The sequence below is a fragment of the Solanum stenotomum genome, chromosome 2 (assembly GCF_019186545.1).
Source record: "Solanum stenotomum isolate F172 chromosome 2, ASM1918654v1, whole genome shotgun sequence".
NCBI lineage: Eukaryota > Viridiplantae > Streptophyta > Magnoliopsida > Solanales > Solanaceae > Solanum > Solanum stenotomum.
In genome coordinates, this window is record NC_064283.1 from 55,461,406 (window position 1) to 55,479,853 (window position 18,448).

General features: G+C 37.5%; 1 protein-coding gene across 2 annotated transcripts in view; it reads right to left on the reverse strand.

Annotated features, from left to right (window-relative positions):
- Window positions 1-18,448, reverse strand: part of LOC125856683 (kinesin-like protein KIN-7O) — a 50,097-nt gene that overhangs the window by 21,104 nt on the left and 10,545 nt on the right. For both annotated transcript variants that reach the window (XM_049536287.1, XM_049536286.1), the window contains exons 10-14: window positions 11,874-11,954; window positions 11,565-11,633; window positions 11,421-11,480; window positions 11,191-11,352; window positions 10,921-10,977 (exon numbers count right to left, since the gene is read on the reverse strand). In XM_049536287.1, coding sequence (XP_049392244.1) covers window positions 10,921-10,977; window positions 11,191-11,352; window positions 11,421-11,480; window positions 11,565-11,633; window positions 11,874-11,954 — 429 coding nt within the window. The remainder of the gene's footprint in view (window positions 1-10,920; window positions 10,978-11,190; window positions 11,353-11,420; window positions 11,481-11,564; window positions 11,634-11,873; window positions 11,955-18,448) is intronic.

The window sequence follows — 18,448 nt, forward strand, 5'->3', positions numbered from 1 at the left end:
AGATGTGAGCAGGATTCAAAATTATGGCACAAAAGACTTGGCCATTATAACTTGAAATCAAGTCAATGTGCTCAAAAGCATGATTTAGTGAAAGACTTGCCTGAACTTGAGTTGTGTTCAAATGTGTGAGGAAGCTGTCAACTAGGAAGCACACAAATTGCCTTTTCAAAGTCATCAACATGGAGGGCAAGTGAGAAGTTACAATTGGTCCATTCTGACATTTGTGGATCGATGAGAACTCCTTTGCTCAATGGCAGCAAGTATTTTATTCTTTTTATAGATGATTTCACAAGAATGACTTGGGTATATTTTCTTAAGCAAAAGCTTGAAGTGTTTGTTGTTTTTAAGAAGTTCAAAGCTTTTTGTGAAATCAAAGTTGTTGAAAACTCTCAGAACAGACAATGGAAAGGAGTATATTTCAGGTGAATTTCATTTGTTTTGTGATGAAATGGGAATCGAGCATCAATTTACTGTCACTTACTGTAACACCAGACAAAATTCCACGTTAAAGAACCAAACCATTCGCTTGGACCAGGTAATGTCTTACTTGCACATGTGTGTTAAGGTCCATTCCCAAGCGTAGGAAGCTTATCGGATATGATTTAAGGTCATAGGGGACCTCTAGCACTAAGTTGAGTTCATAGTTTTCCTACCATCTATGTTTTCACATGAGTTCATGTAAAGGTCAACTTCAAACGACCATATCTCTCAGCATATAAAGAGTTAGGTGTCCCATGACCTATCAAATGAAAAGTCTACGAGTCTTCTTTCCAATGCCACCAAGATTGCATCAATTCAAGTTTAGAGTAAAAAGTTATGATCGTTTATCAGACACACTCCTAGCAGAGATTTCAAAACCTGAGTTTTATGGGTCCAATCTCCGGACCGTAGATTGAGCTCGTGAAACGAAGTCCAGAAACTTGATTTTTCAATCTGTTTTTTACAGATCCAATCACAGGTCGTAAATAAGACTCATAAAATGAACTTCTAAAACTTCAGCCTGAATTCCACGGATGGGATCTACGGTTAGTAGATCAAACCACAACCTGTAGATGGCCTCGTGGAATGTTCCAACAGCTTTTCAGTTCAGGTTATTTTGGTCTTTTGCCATTCTTTCAACTCCCAAACCACGACATTTTGGCCCCTATCCTAAGTGGGATTAAGGGGAAATCAGTCGACTAAACCTTCCAATTCACACCCAACACTCAGACAATCAAATTCGATACGTAGTTCCCTCAAGCAAGAAACTAGGGTTCTTCATCTTCAAGCTTCAGTTCAAGGATTCAAGCTAGGGTTTTCATTCTTGGTATGTGAGATTTCATCAGTAGGGTTCCCTTTCACCCATTAAGTCCCAAAGAAAACATTATTTCCTCAGCTAATGATTCTACAAAGTTTAGGGTTCCATGAAATATATGATTTTTATCCTATTCCAGTTCTTCTTCATGGGTAGTCTTTTATTACATATTCTTACTTACAATTCAGTATAAATACATAGTTATTTCCATGAGCCCTCAGCTTAAGAGAATTTTATGTTTTTGACCCCATGATAGTCAGATGGCATCCTTTATTTAGAATACAGAAATTCATCATGATCAGTTTAATACTCAGTTTTTCAATTCCACCTATATAAGATGCTTTTAGATAAAGTGTCTATCAATTCAATATCAGTTTGTAGTATTTATGATCTATTCAGTTTACCAGTATTATTCAGTTTATCAGTTTAAATTCAGTTGGGAGCATTACTTGGCACCGAGCAGACATAGGTATGAAGGCTCACTCGTTAGTTTAGGACTGAGGCCTTTAGTAGGTCTCTCCAAGTCCTAAAACTACGTGCCACTGTAGGTTAAAGGTCACCAGTCATATCAGGATTGACTCCTTAGTCCTTTTGGACATTAGTTTATAGGACCCACATCAATAGTGTGCCTACCCTTGGCAAGGTATAGAACGTCATCCCAGCTGGGGTACATGTTGGACTCCATCTTGATAACGCAGTATGTCAGTTGTTAGTATCTCCCACAGTCCATCTTTCAGATTATTGCATTGACCTTGCATTCAGTTATTTCAGTTTTAGTATGTACCAGTTGCATGTTTTACCATTTGGTTATTGCATCAGTTCATGTATTTCAGGTATTTCAGTTTCCTGTTCAGTTCAGCATCTTAAATTTATCATGTCCAATAATTAGAATTGTGATGCATGTCTTACTGACCGCATACTCGTTGCACTATATTGTTTTATATATAGGTCAAGACGCACGGTATCCAGCTTGCGGTTAGTATGCTATTGTCAGCTCAGCAGTGTTTGCTGAGTCCTCATCTTTCGAGAACAACCTTTACATTTATTCCGGTTTCAGTTTTCAAATAGTTAGAGTTAGTTGGGAGCTTGTCCCAACAACTCATTTCAATAGAGGCTTTTGTGAGAAAAATATTATTGAATTGTTGTTCTAATTATTACATAGAGAACCCTATTTATACACTATAATACAATTCCTTACCAAATAGGAGACTATAAACTATTCTCATTTTGTGTAGGATTGTGTATACATGTTCTATTTTAACACTCCCCCTCAAGCTAGTGCATACAAATTATATGTACCTAGTTTGTTACAAATGTAATTAATACGAGGACCGGTGAGGGATTTGGTGAAGATATCTACAAGTTGATCATTTGACTTCACAAATTTGGTAGCAATATCTCCTGAGAGTATCTTTTCACTGACATAGTGACAATCAATCTCAATGTGCTTAGTCCTCTCATGAAACACTGGATTTGATGCGATATGAAGGACCGCTTGATTATCACACACAAGTTCCATATGACCGGTTTCTCCAAGCAACTGTTTGATCCAAACTAGCTCACAAGTTGCTACAGCCATTGCTCGATATTGTACTTCTGCACTAGATCGAGCAACCACACTTTGTTTCTTACTCTTCCATGACACCAAATTTCCTCCTACTAAAACACAATATCTGAATGTAGAACGTCTATCAAAGGATGATCCTGCCCAATCAGCGTCTGTATATCCGATGATATGCTCATGACCTTGATCGTTGAAGAGTAGTCCTTTACCAAGAGCTGACTTTATATATCTTAGAATACGAACAATTGCATCCCAATGACTATCACAAGGAGAAGTCGTAAACTGACTTACAACACTCACATGAAAAAAGATATTCGGTCTAGTCACCGTGAGATAATTCAACTTTCCAACCAACCCTCTATACCTTTCAGGATTACTGAGTTGTTCCCCCTGTCCTGGAAACAATTTAACATTCGGATCCATAGGAGTGTCAATGGGTTTACATCTCATCATTCATGTGTCCTCAAGAATGTCTAAAGCATACTTGCGTTGAGAAATAACAATACCTGATCTAGACTGAGCAACCTCAATACCTAGAAAATACCTCAGTTTGCCGAGGTCTTTAGTTTGGAAATGCTGAAAGAGATACTGCTTCAAATTAGCGATACCAACTTGATCATTGCCGGTGATAACAATATCATCAACGTAAACAACCAAATAAATACACAGATTTGGTGTTGAATGCCGATAAAACAGAGAGTGATAAGCTCCACTACGAGTCATGCCAAACTCCTGAATTACTGTGTTGAACTTTCCAAACCAAGCTCGAGGAGACTGTTTCAGACCATAGAGTGACCGACGCAGTCGACATACAAGGCTACTAGACCCCCCCCCCCGAGCAACAAAGCCAGGTGGTTGCTCCATATAGACTTCTTCCTCAAGATCACCATGCAGAAAAGCATTCTTAATGTCCAACTGATGAAGATGCCAATGACGAACGGCAGCCATAGATAGAAAAAGACTGACAAAAGCTATTTTGGCCAGAGGAGCGAAAGTGTCACTATAATCTAGCCCAAATATCTGAGTATACCCTTTGGCAACAAGGCGAGCCTTAAGCCGATCGACTTGACCATCTGGACCAATTTTGACCGCATAAACCCAACGACAACCAACAGTAGACTTACCTGTAGGAAGGGGGACAAGTTCCCAAGTACCACCGAATGTAAAGCAGACATCTCATTAATCATAGCATGGCTCCATCCAGAATGAGAAAGTGTTTCTCCTATAGTCTTAGGGATGGAAATAGAGAACAAAGATGATACAAAGGCATAATGGGGTGAAGATAAACGATGATAACTCAAGAAAGTATAATGTGGATTAGTATTTCGAGTAGATCGTATACCTTTTTGAAGTGTAATCGATTGGCTAGCAGGAGGCAAGGCCACAGTGGGAGCAGGGTCCGGCGCATGACATGAATCATTTGAGACTATTGCTGGACGTGGACACCAATGCTAAGTGAGGAGTGGTGGCACTACAACTGGAGATGGAGAAGTAACCGTAGGTCCCTCAAAAGTTGGTACAGGCAAGACCTAAGGTATGGGCAAGACCTCAGAGACATCAAGATGATCAGAAGATGTGTAGTAAGGTTGAGATTCAAAGAATGTTACATCGGCAGACATAAGATATCGGCGGAGATCATGTGAATAGCAATAATAACCTTTTTGGAACTTGAGAGTAACCAAGAAAGACACATTCAAGAGCACGAGGGGATAATTTATCTTTTCCAGGGGCTAAGTTATGAACAAAGCATGTGCTTCCAAATACACGAGGAGGGATAGAACAGAGAAGTGACTGAGGATACAATATGGAATGTGGAACCTGATTTTGAATAGAAGATGAGGGCATTCTATTAATTAAATAACAAGATGAAAGGACTGTATTGCCCCAAAAACGCAGTGAAACATGGGATTCAATGAGGAGAGTGCGAGCAATTTCAATGAGATGCCTATTCTTTCTTTCTGCTACATCGTTTTGTTGAGGAGTGTATGGACAAGATTGTTTGATGAATAATTCCTTGGTGAGACATAAACTTTTGAAATTGGGATGATAAATATTCTAAGGCATTATCACTACGAAAAGTACGAATAGAAATACCAAACTGATTTTGTATTTCAGCAAAGAAACTTTTGAATATAGAAAATAATCCAGAACAATCTTTCATTAAGAAAACCCAAGTACATCTCGAATAATCATCAAAGAAACTAACAAAATAACGAAATCCTAAGGTGGAACTGACTCTACTAGGACCCCAAATATCAGAATGAACTAATAAAAAAATAAACTCTGAATGACCCTCAGTACCACGTGAAAATGTGGCACGAGTGTGTTTCCCAAGTTGATCTGTAGGATCTGTAACGGAGCATGCTGTGAAGGAATTTGAAAAGGTAAGATAGTAAAGGCCTTGTGATTCATGTCCTGTGCCAATCATCTGTCTCGTACTGCGGTCCTGCATGTGAAAAAAATCATCAAAAAAGGTTATGCTACAATGTAGGGCACGTGTCAAATGACTAACAAATGCCAGATTAAAAGGAGAACCAGGGACATAAAGAACAGAGTCTAGAATGACAGAAGATACGGGTATGGCTTTTCCAACTCCTTTTGGTTTTGTTTGGATCCCATTGGCCAAAGTAATAGCAGGAAGAGATTGTGAATAAACAATATCTGACAAAAGTGATTTGTTACCAGAAATATGATCAAAAGCGCCTGAGTACATGACCCATGATCCATGAGTATTAGACTATGAAACACAAGCAAAAGAATTACTTGCAATAGCAACATCATGTTGAATAACCGAAGCTACTTGTGGAGACATTTGCTTACTTGCTCGATATTGAAGGAACTCATCATATTCTGATTGAGCAATATGAGCATTATGGGATGGTCGATCAGACGGAGTAACAAATGCTTCTTGTGGAGATGTCTGCTTAATTGCACGATTACGAAGGAACTCATTATATTCATTTAGAGCAACAGGATCATAACTGGGTGGTGGACCATGCAAATTATGACATGTGTCACGAGTATGTCCAGACCTATAACAATAACTACACTTGGATCGAGGTTTTCCAAGACGACCTCCTCCTCGTCGATTCTCCGTAGATTGATATGCTCGCTTTTCTATGGTTTGAGATGCAAGAGCAGATGAGTCAATAGTTGGTGATGAAACTACTTTGTGGCTGGGAGGCGCGGTAAGACGAAGTAGACAAGAGAATAATTCATCAACTGTAGGAATTGTAGGACTAGCTAAAATTTGATCACGCACTGAATCATGGTCAGTAGGAAGTCCAACAAGTGTAAGAACTAGAAACAATGTTTGTTTGTGCTCTTGTTGTTTACAGGCATCAATGTTTCAAATTCCTCCATGACTGCTTGTACTTGTCCCAAGTAGGTGGACATATTTGATTCTTGTTTCTTTAAGTTGGTCATACGAGATATCACATCATAGAATTGAGATATGTCATTAGTGTATAAAGCACGAGCCTTTTCCCAAACTGAATAACATTTTTGGAATGGACGGAACAAAGGCATCAACTTAGAATCAATAGATCGCCATAGGAGACTACATAATTGAGCATCAACCTTCTCCCATTGTGCTTTGGCTTTTGCATCTTCCCCACTAGCCTTTGCCTTTTCATCTACCACACAAGCAATGTTCATTAAGTGATCTTGGACACCTTGACCCTTGCACCACAACTCAACCGAGCAAGCCCAAGCTAAATAGTTTGAGTTTCCCATTAACGATTCTGAAGTGATCATAGGGCTTGAACTTCCAATTCCTAGTCTTGGAGCCAAAAGTATCAAATCCCGAAAGACATGTTGTGAAATTAGAATATGTAACCAAAATAAATAAATAATAATAATAATAAAACAAAATAGTAATGAGATTATTTTTTTTGTCGGAATCTGGAAAAGAAATAGGGTTGTTGCCGGAAAAGTAGATCTGATCGCCAAATATTGGTCGGAATCAGGAAAAAAATATATGGGCAGCCTCGGAATGAAGAGGCGACCCCACTGGAAAAAGAAAAAAGTTGAAAAGTGGCCGTTACAGACTGCACGCGCCGGCACGTGGACCCGACAAGCTCGCCGGAGAATTTCTTCTGGCGACGCGTGAGGGCGCGTGTGGCAGTTGTTTCCGATGAGTTTGACTGGGCTTTGCTCGCCGGAGATTTCCGCACCTAGTGGTGTTGTTGATTTTCGAAAAACAATGACGGAAAAATTAATTACTCGGACAACTACTTAGGTTACCGGAAAAATTGTACAGTGGTGACAGTTGATTTCAAAGGGATATTTTTTTCTCACAATTGCTCCGACACCATGTGAGAAATATATGGGAAAAATATTATTGAATTTTTGTTCTAATTATTACATAGAGAACCCTATTTATAGACACTATAATACAATTCCTTACCAAATAGGAGACTAAAACTATTCCCATTATGTGTAGGATTGTGTATACCTATTCTATTCTAACAGCTTTAAGACAGACAATCAGACGATAGTATCATTTTTATATTGTATTCAGATGAACTCATCCTCTTTGAGTATTAAGTTTATATTTCAGACTGCTTACTTATCTTAGTATTAAGCCAAACCATGGGTCTTGGGTCATTTGTGGCTCTAAGCATCGTATTACGACTAGGTAGTAGTGTCAGGTCATGACACTTACTCACCGCAACAAAATGGAGTTTCTGAAAGGAAAAATCGATCTGGTCTTGAGATGGCCAAGTTTTTGATTTTTTAGAAAAAGTTGCCGAAGTATTTTTGGGCAAAGGTGGTAAACACATCGATTTATTTGAAAAATAGACCACCAACAAGGGTCGTGGATGGAATGACACCAGTTGAAGCTTGGAATAGCATAAAACCATCAATTAGACATCTTAAGGTGTTTTGCTCATTGTCTTATACTCATGTATTAGCTGTTTAATTGTAGCAATCTTGATGAAAAAGTTGAAAAAGGAATTTTGGTTGGTTATAGCTCTATCTCTAAGGACTATAGAATTTACAATATTGAGTATAGGCAAGTTTTTATACGTAGAGATGTGAAGGTGGATGAAGATGCTTATTGAGATTGGAATATCTCTCAAGTCAAAAAGATGGATGTTGAACCTCCTTTACAAGATTCAAATGAAGACTTGGAAGCAAAAAATGATGAAAAATTTTCTGTTAGAGGTACTAGACCTTTGGTAGAAATTTATGAAAGATGGAATCTTGTTGTCTTGGAACCTTCAATTTTTCAAAATACCAGTGGATAGAAGAATGGAAGCGAGCACTGAAGGAAGAAATAGCCATTGATTGGGAAGAACAAGACATGGAAACTCATTGACAAACCTGAAACTAAGCAAGTTATTGGAGTTAAATGGATGTACAGGGTGAAGATGAATGCGGATGGATCTATCAACAAGCACAAAGCAAGGCTGGTCGTTAAAGGTTATTCTCAACAGCCTGGAGTTGATTACTCGAATACTTTTGCACCTGTTGCAAGGATGGACACCATCAGAATTTAGATTGCATTGGCAGCACAAATGAAGTGGAAAATCTGGCATTTAAATGTCAAATCTGCCTTCTTGAACGATTTTCTAGAAGAGGAGATTCATGTAGCTCAACTCGAAGGTATTGTAGTTCAAGGAAGTGAAGGTAAGGTGTATAAGCTTCAAAAAGCTCTATATGGGTTGAAGCAGGTTCCAAAGGCTTGGTACAGCAGAATCGATGCTCAATTGTGCAACCAAGGTTTCCAAAAAAGTGACAATGATGCTACAATTATGTGAAGACATTTTCTAATGATGGCTCATTAATTGTTTCTTTATACGTTGACGATTTGCTTGTTACAGGCAGTGATGAGCAAGGATTGCAGAGGTTTAAAGTGAAAATGGAGAAACAATTTGAAATGTCAGATTTGGGAGAGATGAGGGCCGGAAGTATACCAATCAGAGGTTGGAATTTTTCTCAATAAGAAAAAGTATGCTTTGGATATTCTGAAAAAAATCAGAATGCAAAATTACAAACCAGTTCCTACATTGGTTTTGAATACAAATTTTCAAAGGAAGATGGAGCTGAAGAGTGTGATGCTTCATTTTATAGAAGTTTGATTGGAAGTCTCTTGTACTTGATGGCTTCAAGACCTGATTTAATGTATACTGCTAGTTTGCTTTCAAGATTTATGCAAAGTCCCAATGACATTCATTTTGCTGCTGCAAAAAGAGTGCTTAGGTACTTAAAAGGAACTGTACAACTTGGAATATGGTTTAAACCGGTTGAAGAAGGTGTTTTGCTTGGCTTTGTTGATAGCGATTGGGATGGAAATATGAGCAATATGAAGAACACTACTGGCTATGCTTTTTCCTTGGGTTCTGGTGTGTTTTCATGGAATTCAAAGAAGCAAGAAATAGTGGTGCAATCTACTGCAGAGGCAGAGTATGTAGCAGCATCTACAGTAGCTAATAAAGCTATTTGGTTGAAGTATTGAGACATTTACTTTTATTGTTTCTTTTTAATTTAGTACTTTATTCCTGAAATTCAGTTATTTAGTTGAGGTAGAATAGGAATTTATTTAGTTAACTATAAAATAGGAATCTTTCATCTATTTATTTTCCATGGCGTAAATGAATAAAATAAGCTGAAGATTTTGACTTGCGAATTCTTTCCTCTTTTCTGTAGAACATTAATGATAAATATATCAAAGAATTGTCACAAAAAATCAAACAAGGCTGGTAAGCATTATACTGTAAACTACCAGAGAAGTTAGTGTTTTGAAGCAAAACTGGGAGGGAGGTCTCTGAAATTATCTTTATCAATTATTATTGATGTACACATCTAGCCTGTTTGGCCTAGCTTTTGGGAAGCCTAAAGTGCTTATTTTTTTCAAAAAGTGCTTATTTAAAAAAAAAATTAAAAAAGTTTGACCAAGCTTTTGGAGAAACTATGTTCTTCTAAGGAGTAGCAGAAGTTGTTTCCCCCAAAGTACTTTTTTGAAAAGCACTTTTGAGGAAAATGCACTTAGACGCACTTCTAAAAGCTTGGTCAAGCACTAATTATTGATCAAAAGTGTTTTTAAAATTTAATGGCCAGGCACAAACTACTTCTCATGCTTGGTTAACTTTTTGCCAATGAATTACGTTTTTATCATAAAAGATTTGAGAAAGAAGATATTTTATAAAATAAATTAATTAGAAGAGTATTCTATTTAGAATAAGGAAAATTACTCATATTGCAACTCGTTTACATTAATAATATAAGTATGTTAAAACAATTGTTGTAAAGAAAATCAAAAACAATGGATGTAAACATAATATCGTATACAAGTTAGTATTACGAAACAAAACTTGTAGGGAAGTCTCTAAAATTATTACAGCAACAACTGCATACTCGGTGTATTCCACAGTTGGGGTCTACAGAGAGTAGAGTGTACGCAGACCTTACCTCAACCCCGTGGAGTAGAGAGGTTGTTTCCGAAAGACCCTCGACCCAAGGAACTATCACTAGCAATTATTCTATATGTATAATACATCATAGTTGGTTAATTTCTTCATTTTCTTGACTAGCAATTATTATATATGTATAAAATACATCATAGTTGGTTAACTTCTTCATTTTCTTGAATTCATCACTTGTATGCTCAAGTAGCTTTAATTGAGAGTTGAGACTAGTATAGATTCAAGCTTGCTTTCTGGAATAAACACTACAGTACATAGAGTATTAAAACATCCCTTTGCAAAGAGTGTTAACCATCCTTAATGAGTTTATGCACAGTGTCCTAACAACAAAATGACCATTAAAACCAACAATTTATCTAACTGATGCGCTTAAACATTAATTAGCAACGATCAAGTACTCTGAGGCAGTCGAATCATACACCAAATAACACCATTGATGCAGATTCATAGCCTAGTATAATGCAGATTATGATGCAGGTTTGAGAGCACACGGTCAATAATCAGATATCCATAAAATAACAAAAAGAAGTTCATATTGCTTCACGAACCAACTGCTCCTATGTAGTCTTCAAAGAAATTGATGCAACAAAAGATGATGTATGGTAACACTACGAACAAAAATTAAATCTCACCTCCTTCAAAGCCTCCCTTGAAAGGTTACCTGGACACCATGTATATCGTCGTTTATCCTACAATGCAGAAGATAAAACATCAACTTAATCACAAGAGAACTTTTCCCACTCTTTGTTTCTTTAGTTCTTAGGGGGAAAAAAACTTAATCACCAGAGAAGGGCAGTAAAAAAACTATCAGCATGTTGAAATCACACTCTCAAATAGTAGTGCTTCTAGGAGGGATTCAAAAGCAAGCACAGCCATGAAAAGATAGAAATTGACTAACTCACCTTTTTATAGGTATCACGACCCTCAACCCGATTTGAGCATAGCACCATAGAACTCAAGTTCTGAATTTTTTTCGCTTGCTCTTGTAGCCTCTTCTCCCTTTCAGCTTGAGCTTTCTTTTCCTCCTCCAATTCTAATGTAATCCGTTCCCGCTCCAATTCGCTCTATTAAAACTTAACACCTTTGAGACTCACAAAATTTCCAAAGCTACTATAAAGTAATCATCACAAACCTTCAGCAAAGTATTCCGAAGATTCAATATTTCTTCATCAGGATGTTCCGAATGTGACGCCTTCAATGGTTTCAAAAGTATAGGTTGGTTAACTTATCAATGCAACCACTTCAAAATAACAAACGACATGACTGTTTGCACAACCTGCAATTTAGCTCGCAAATCTTCAATCTCCTTCTTTTGACGCTTGAGCAATGCAGCATCAGTCAGTATCTGGAATAAAATAGATAGGTTAAGAGGCAACCATAAGTGGGATTGTGTAAGGGTAAAAAGAAAGTTCAAATCAGAAGTAACTCAAACTAACAGCAGACATGAGTAAGAGACATAAAGATAGCTGAGTGATTGACTTGCTTTCTGGTGCAAGAACTAGGCATGCACTTTGGATTCCATATGAAAATTGTTTGAAGTAATGAAAAGATATCATTGAGTGCAGAATGCAGTTAAATATCCAACCTCATTCACATGAACACAGTTTGTAACACGCAATGCCCGGCTTGCGAATTGAAGACTACTTTTAGTCTCGTCAGCATGAATCTGGCATCAAGGAAAAAATGTATTATTAAAATAGAGCAAAAAAACTGTCAGCATAAACCTAGCATCAAACATAAAGCCTCATAAAAAACCTAACGCAGAGAAAAAGATGAAAGAAAGAAGAATCATAAACATATGGTCACCCAAGCATAATTTACAAAATGGTTCACAAGTACAATATGTGATGTAAAGAAAGTTCTGCATGAGACAAAGGCGGTTCCATTTCATATTTACCATGGTTAGGGCTAATTGAAAGGTACTCAAGCCCTTCAAATTGAAAAATGAGATTAGACAGAATGAACCAGAGACATTCTGTAACAGCCCAGAGGCTATAAAGTCCAAATCAGATCAAGAAAAGTTGAAAGTTCAAAAATCTAAGTCTGCAGAAATATTTTGTAGTTTACGAACGCCATCAACGGGCCGTAAAAGGAATTACGGACCGTAGATGGGACCCGTAGATCAAAGTTCAGAAACAGGAAATTTTCCCTGAGTTTTACGGGCCGTAGATGGTCTTGTAAACCAAGTCTTGAAACTTGGAAATTTTCCTGAGTTTTACGGACCATGTTTATGGCATGTAGTTGGATCGACAGAAAATATCTAAGTGTGATCAGATATAATTTTGTAGAATTTAAATTGATCTTATAAAATCATATATGATATGTTATTGAATAGGTTAGGATATTAGATCAATAAAATCATCCCTTGATTCTCAAATCTATCAGAATCAAGGGATTCAATAGCTAGATAGTTTGGTTTTAAATACTATAAATTTGTATCTCTATGGATGAATAACATTGTACAACTTCGGTACCAAAACTTACATGGTATCAGAGCAACTTCATTCTTGTGTTGCTTATGACTAAAACAACATTTACTGGGTTACGTCACCCAGCGGCATCGATAGAAGCCGAGAGTTCTATTAACAAAGTTCCAATTAACCAAGGCAGCGATTCTTCTCATTTTTCTTTTCAGCTTACCTCTCACAAGCTGAATGGAAAGAATTATTTGGAATGGGCGCAATCTGTCCGTTTGGCAATTGATGGCCAAGGAAAACTTGGACACCTGACTGGAGAAACGTGAAAGCCTGAACCAAGAGACCCGAAAATGAACGCCTGGAGATCAGAAAACTCGATGGTAATCACTTGGCGACTAAACTCCGTGGATCCTGCCATAGGTAAGCCATATTTGTTTCTTCCCACTGCCAGGGATGTTTGGGAGGCTGTTAGAGATACTTATTCTGATTTAGAGAATGCTTCTAAGATTTTTGAATTCAAAATTAAATTGGGGAAAGCTAGGCAGGGGGAGAGAGGTGTTACTATTTATTATAATGAGATGGTTTTCCTATGACAAGAATTAGATCAATGTTATAATGATGAATGGGAGTGTCCTAAGGATAGCGTGAAAGCAATGAAAAAGGAAGAAAATGAGAGAGTTTATCTATTCCTAGCAGGGTTGAACCAAGAATTCGATGAGCTTCGTTCTCGAATTCCTGGAAAAAACCCACTGCCCACTTAGAGGGAAACTTCTTCTGAGACTAGGCGAGAAGAAACAAGGAGGAATGTTATGCTAAAAATAGATCCTAATCTGGAAACAAAAAATATAGATTCTTGTGCGCTAGTTGCTGTGAAAAATGAAAATGACAGGAAAAAGAAGCCATGGTGTGATTTTTGCAAAAAATACTGGCACACTCGTGAGACTTGTTGGAAAATCCATGGGAAACCGTCTAATTGGAATAAAAAAAGGGCAGACAACCATGGCAGCCAGGTCTTTCAATGTACCAGCGAAGAATCAGGGCTGAAATCTTCTCTAGAAATGCCACCATTCACCAAGGAACAATTGGAGCTACTGCACAAACTTCTCCAACCTCAACTCCAAATCAGTAAACCTGATCCTCCTACTCCTACTTGTTCTTTTTCCCAAGCAGGTAATGTACCTTCTGGTTTTTTTAGTACAGATTCTACTGGTATTAGTTCTTGGATCATAAATTTAGGGGCCAGTGATCACATGACATGGAATTCCCATTTTTTCTCGACTTACATTCCATCCGCAGGAAATAAAAAAGTTAAAGTTGTTGATGGTTCCTTCTCAACAATTGTTGGAAAAGGGACAGTCAAACTAACCCCTTTTTTGACTCTTGTTGATGTTCTTCATGTTCCAAAATTGTCTCATAATCTTTTGTCCATCAGCAAATTGACTCAAAACCTACCCTTCGAGGTGGCCCAGTGGTTTGAGCTTGGGACTTCCATGTTGGAGGTCTCAAGTTCGAAACCCCTTGCCAGCAAAAGCAAGGGCTTTGCCTTTTAGGTCGAGCTCGTCGCACCAGGCTTGCCTAGTGCAGGTTACCTCTCCTATGTGGTTTGCGAGCTATTGCATAGGAGCGGGGGTTTTACCCTGTGCGCACCCAAAGGATAGCGGCTGCGGGTTTCCCATGTCATCAAAAAAAATTGACTCAAAACCTTAATTGCCATGCTATCTTTGACTCTATTTCATGTGTATTTCTGGACAAGGTCTCGAGGAGGATGATTGGCAATACTAGAGAGTCTGAAGGTCTGTATTTTCTTGAAGATGGTGACAATTCAATAAATCTAAGTTCAGCTTGTTTGAACTCTATTCTAGTTGATAATAAAGTCATGTTATGGCACTATAAACTTGGTCATCCTAGTTTCCATTATTTGAAGCTCTTGTTACCTCAGTTGTTTATGAATAAAAGTGCATCCTCTTTTGAGTGTGTAATTTGTGAAATGGCTAAACATAGACGTTCATCTTTTTCTTCCCAAAAATATCATGCAACAAAACCTTTTAAGTTGATCCATAGTGATGTTTGGGGACCTTCTAGGGTAGCAACTTTAAATGGAAAAAGATGGTTTGTGAGTTTCATAGATGATCACACTAACTAACTTGGGTGTACCTATTGAAAGACAAAGGAGAAGTAAAACTTATGTTTGAGGCTTTTTATGTGATGGTTGAGACACAATTTCATGAGAAGATTCAAATATTTCGGATTGATAACGGGAGAGAGTTTTTCAATGACCAGCTAGGCAGTTTTCTTCACTTCCAAGGGAATAGTGCACCAAAGTTCATGTCCTAATACACCCCAACAAAATGTAGTAGTTGAAAGAAAAAATAGGCATCTTATGGAAATAACTAGGGCCTTAATGTTCACAAGTGATGTCCCAAAATTTCTTTGGGGAGAAGCTCATTTAACATCCACCTATCTTATTAATAGGATGTCTTCCCGTGTTCTAGGTTTTAAAACCCCTTTCAGTATGTTTAAGACATATTTCCCTAATTATAGATTGACCGTTGACCTATCCTTGAGAGTCTTTAGGTGTAGTGTATTTGTTCATATTTATGATCATAATAGAAGTAAACTTGACCCACGTGCTAAGAAATGTGTTTTTGTTGGCTATGCCCATAGTCAAAAGGGATACAAGTACTATGACCCAAATACTAGGAAGATTATTGTCATAATGGATGCCACATTTTTGAATCTCAATTGTTTTTTGGAACTCATCTTCAAGGGGAGAAACATAGAGAAGATTTGAGGGATAATAAGGATCCTCTTAACCTCACATGTAAGGAAAAAAATGATCCAGGTTTCATGATAGATACGGGAAATAGTATTTTTGGTAATAACCTAGATAAGGTAAAAGATCCCAACTTAAATATTGAAAATAAGAAAACTGAGACAATGCAGCTTCTTCATGATACAATAAATGACAAGAATAGGGAACAAACAAAGGAATTACAGGTTTACATGAGAAGAAACCACAACCAAGAAAAAGAGATCAAGGACTCTCATTAGAACCAAATGTCCACCTTGCAAGATCTCACTGATACACAAGGTAATTTTATAGAACCTAATTCTGATTTACCCCTTGTTACTTTAGACCTTGATCTTCCAATTGCTAAACGTAAAGAGGTAAGAAAAGTCACCAACCATCCCATGTCAAATTTTGTGTCATATAGAAACGTGTCCCCTTCCTATATAGCTTTGCTTTCTCAATTATCTGGAATGGAGATACTGAGAAATGTGTAGGATGCTTTGAATGGTCCCAAGTGGAAAGAGGCAATTCTAGAGGAGATGAATGCTCTTGATAGAAATGAAACCTGGGAAATGGTGGAACTACCATGTGGAAAGAAAACAGTGGGTTGCAAATGGGTGTTCACCATCAAATTTAAATCAGAGAGGTATACGGCACGTTTGGTAGCAAAAGGATTCACTCAGACTTATGAGATTGACTATCTTGAGACATTTGCTCTAGTTGAGAAGTTGAATTCAATCAGGGTTCTTCTGACCATTGCTGCCAATCTTGATTGGCCCCTTCAACAACTAGACGTCAAGAATGCATTCTTGAACGGAACAGTTGAAGAAGAAGTCTACATGGATCCTCCTTCGGGTTTTGAAGAAAGGTATGGAACTAGAGTGTGCAAGCTAAAGAAATCTCTCTACGAGCTCAAACAATCTCCAAGAGCTTGGTTTGAGAGGCTTATTCAGTTTGTAAAAAAACAAGGGTACATTCAAGGGCAAGCCTATCATACCATGTTCATTCGACACTCTCTTGATGGAAAGACAACTATCCTGATAGTGTATGTCGATGATATCATACTTACAGGAGATGACTTGCCTGAAATGAAAAATTTTAAAAAACAGTTGGCCTCAGAGTTCGAGATCAAAGATTTGGGCCAATTGAAATATTTTCTTGGCATGGAAGTAGCAAGATCAAAAGAAGGCATTATGGTGTTACAAAGGAAGTATGTACTAGATCTTCTAAAAGAGGCAGGTATGAGTGGTTGTCGTCCGGCTGAAACACCTATTGATCCAACTATGAAATTCAAAAACAAAGAAGGAAATTCAGTTGACCAAAGTCAATATCAGAGACTAGTGGGAAAGTTGATCTACTTATCACACACTCGGTCTGATATAGCTTTTGTTGTAAGCTTAGTGAGTCAATTTATGCACTCTCTAAAGGAAGAGCACCAAGAAGCGGTCTACAGGATTCTAAGATATTTGAAAAGTTCACCAGGGAAAGGTTTGTTTTCAAAAAGGGACAAGATAGGGGAATTGAAAGCTTTATAGATGCAGATTGGGCAAGTTCTACTATTGATAAGAGGTCTACATCAGGATATTGTACTTTTATATGGGAAAATCTAGTGACTTGGAGGAGTAAAAGCAGAATGTTGTAGCCTGTAGCAGTGTTGAAGCTGAATACAGATCTATGGCCCATGGGATCTGTGAAATGATTCGGCTCAAGAAGATGATGGAAGAACTAAAAGAGTTGTTTGTGTTACCAATGAAGTTGTACTGTGACAACAAAGCTGCCATTAGTATTGCTCACAATCCAGTTCAACAACATGACAGAACAAAGCATGTTGAAGTGGACAGGCACTTCATAAAAGAGAAGATTGAAGAAGGAAACGTGTGCATGCCTTTCATCTCAACAAATCAGCAAATTGCGGATATTTTCACAAAAGGCTTGTTTAAACCAAAGTTTGAAATTTTTGTAAGCAAGTTAGGCATTGCAGATATTTACATGCCAACTTGAGGGGGAGTGTTGATTTGTAAATATCTAAGTGTGATCATATATAATTTTGTAGGATTTTATCTGATATGCTATTGAATAGGTTGGGATATTAAATCAATAAAATCATCCCTTGATTCTCAGATATGCCAGAATCAAGGGATTTGATTGCTAGACAGTTTGGTTTGCTATACTATAAATTTGTATTTCTATGGATGAATAATATTGTACAACTTTGGTACCAAAACTTACAAAAGTTCAGAAACTTGAATTCTACTCTAGTTTCTATGGACAGGGATCTAAGGTCCGTAGATGGAACCACAGACCATAGATGGCGGCCTCGTAGAACCTATCAAAGTCAGTTTCAATCAAGGTCGTTTTAGTCTTTTCCCACTCATTTAATCCCTATACTATGTCGTTTTAACCTATCCTAAATGGATTAAGGGAAATAAGTCAACCCAACCCCCCCCCCCATTCACGTACAAACCCCGGAGAATCAAATTATTCTCATTCAAGGTTCCTCTCAAGCAAGAACTAGGGTTCTTCATCTTTGAGTCTTTGTTCAAGGATGCAAGCTAGGGCTTCCATTCCTTGTATGTGGGATTTCATCAATGGATATCCTCTCACCCATATAGTCCCAAAGAAACTCAGTTTCCCAATTAATGAATCTACAACAGTTAGGGTTTTTATGCAAAGTAGGATTTTCACTGTCTTTCACATTCTTCAGCATGAATGGTTTGATTAGGTGTTTTCAAACTAAAATTCAGTATTTCTAAATAGTATTTTTATGAACCCTCAGAACGTAGCTATTTTCATGTCTCGAGATGCATGTCGCAGATTATCAGTTTTCATGATTTAGGATGCTTTCAAATAAAGTATCTTTCAGTATTTATCAATCAGTTTATCGGTATTCATGAGTTACTCAGTATTTATCAGTAATCAGCATCATTCGATATAATCAGATTATTACTGTTT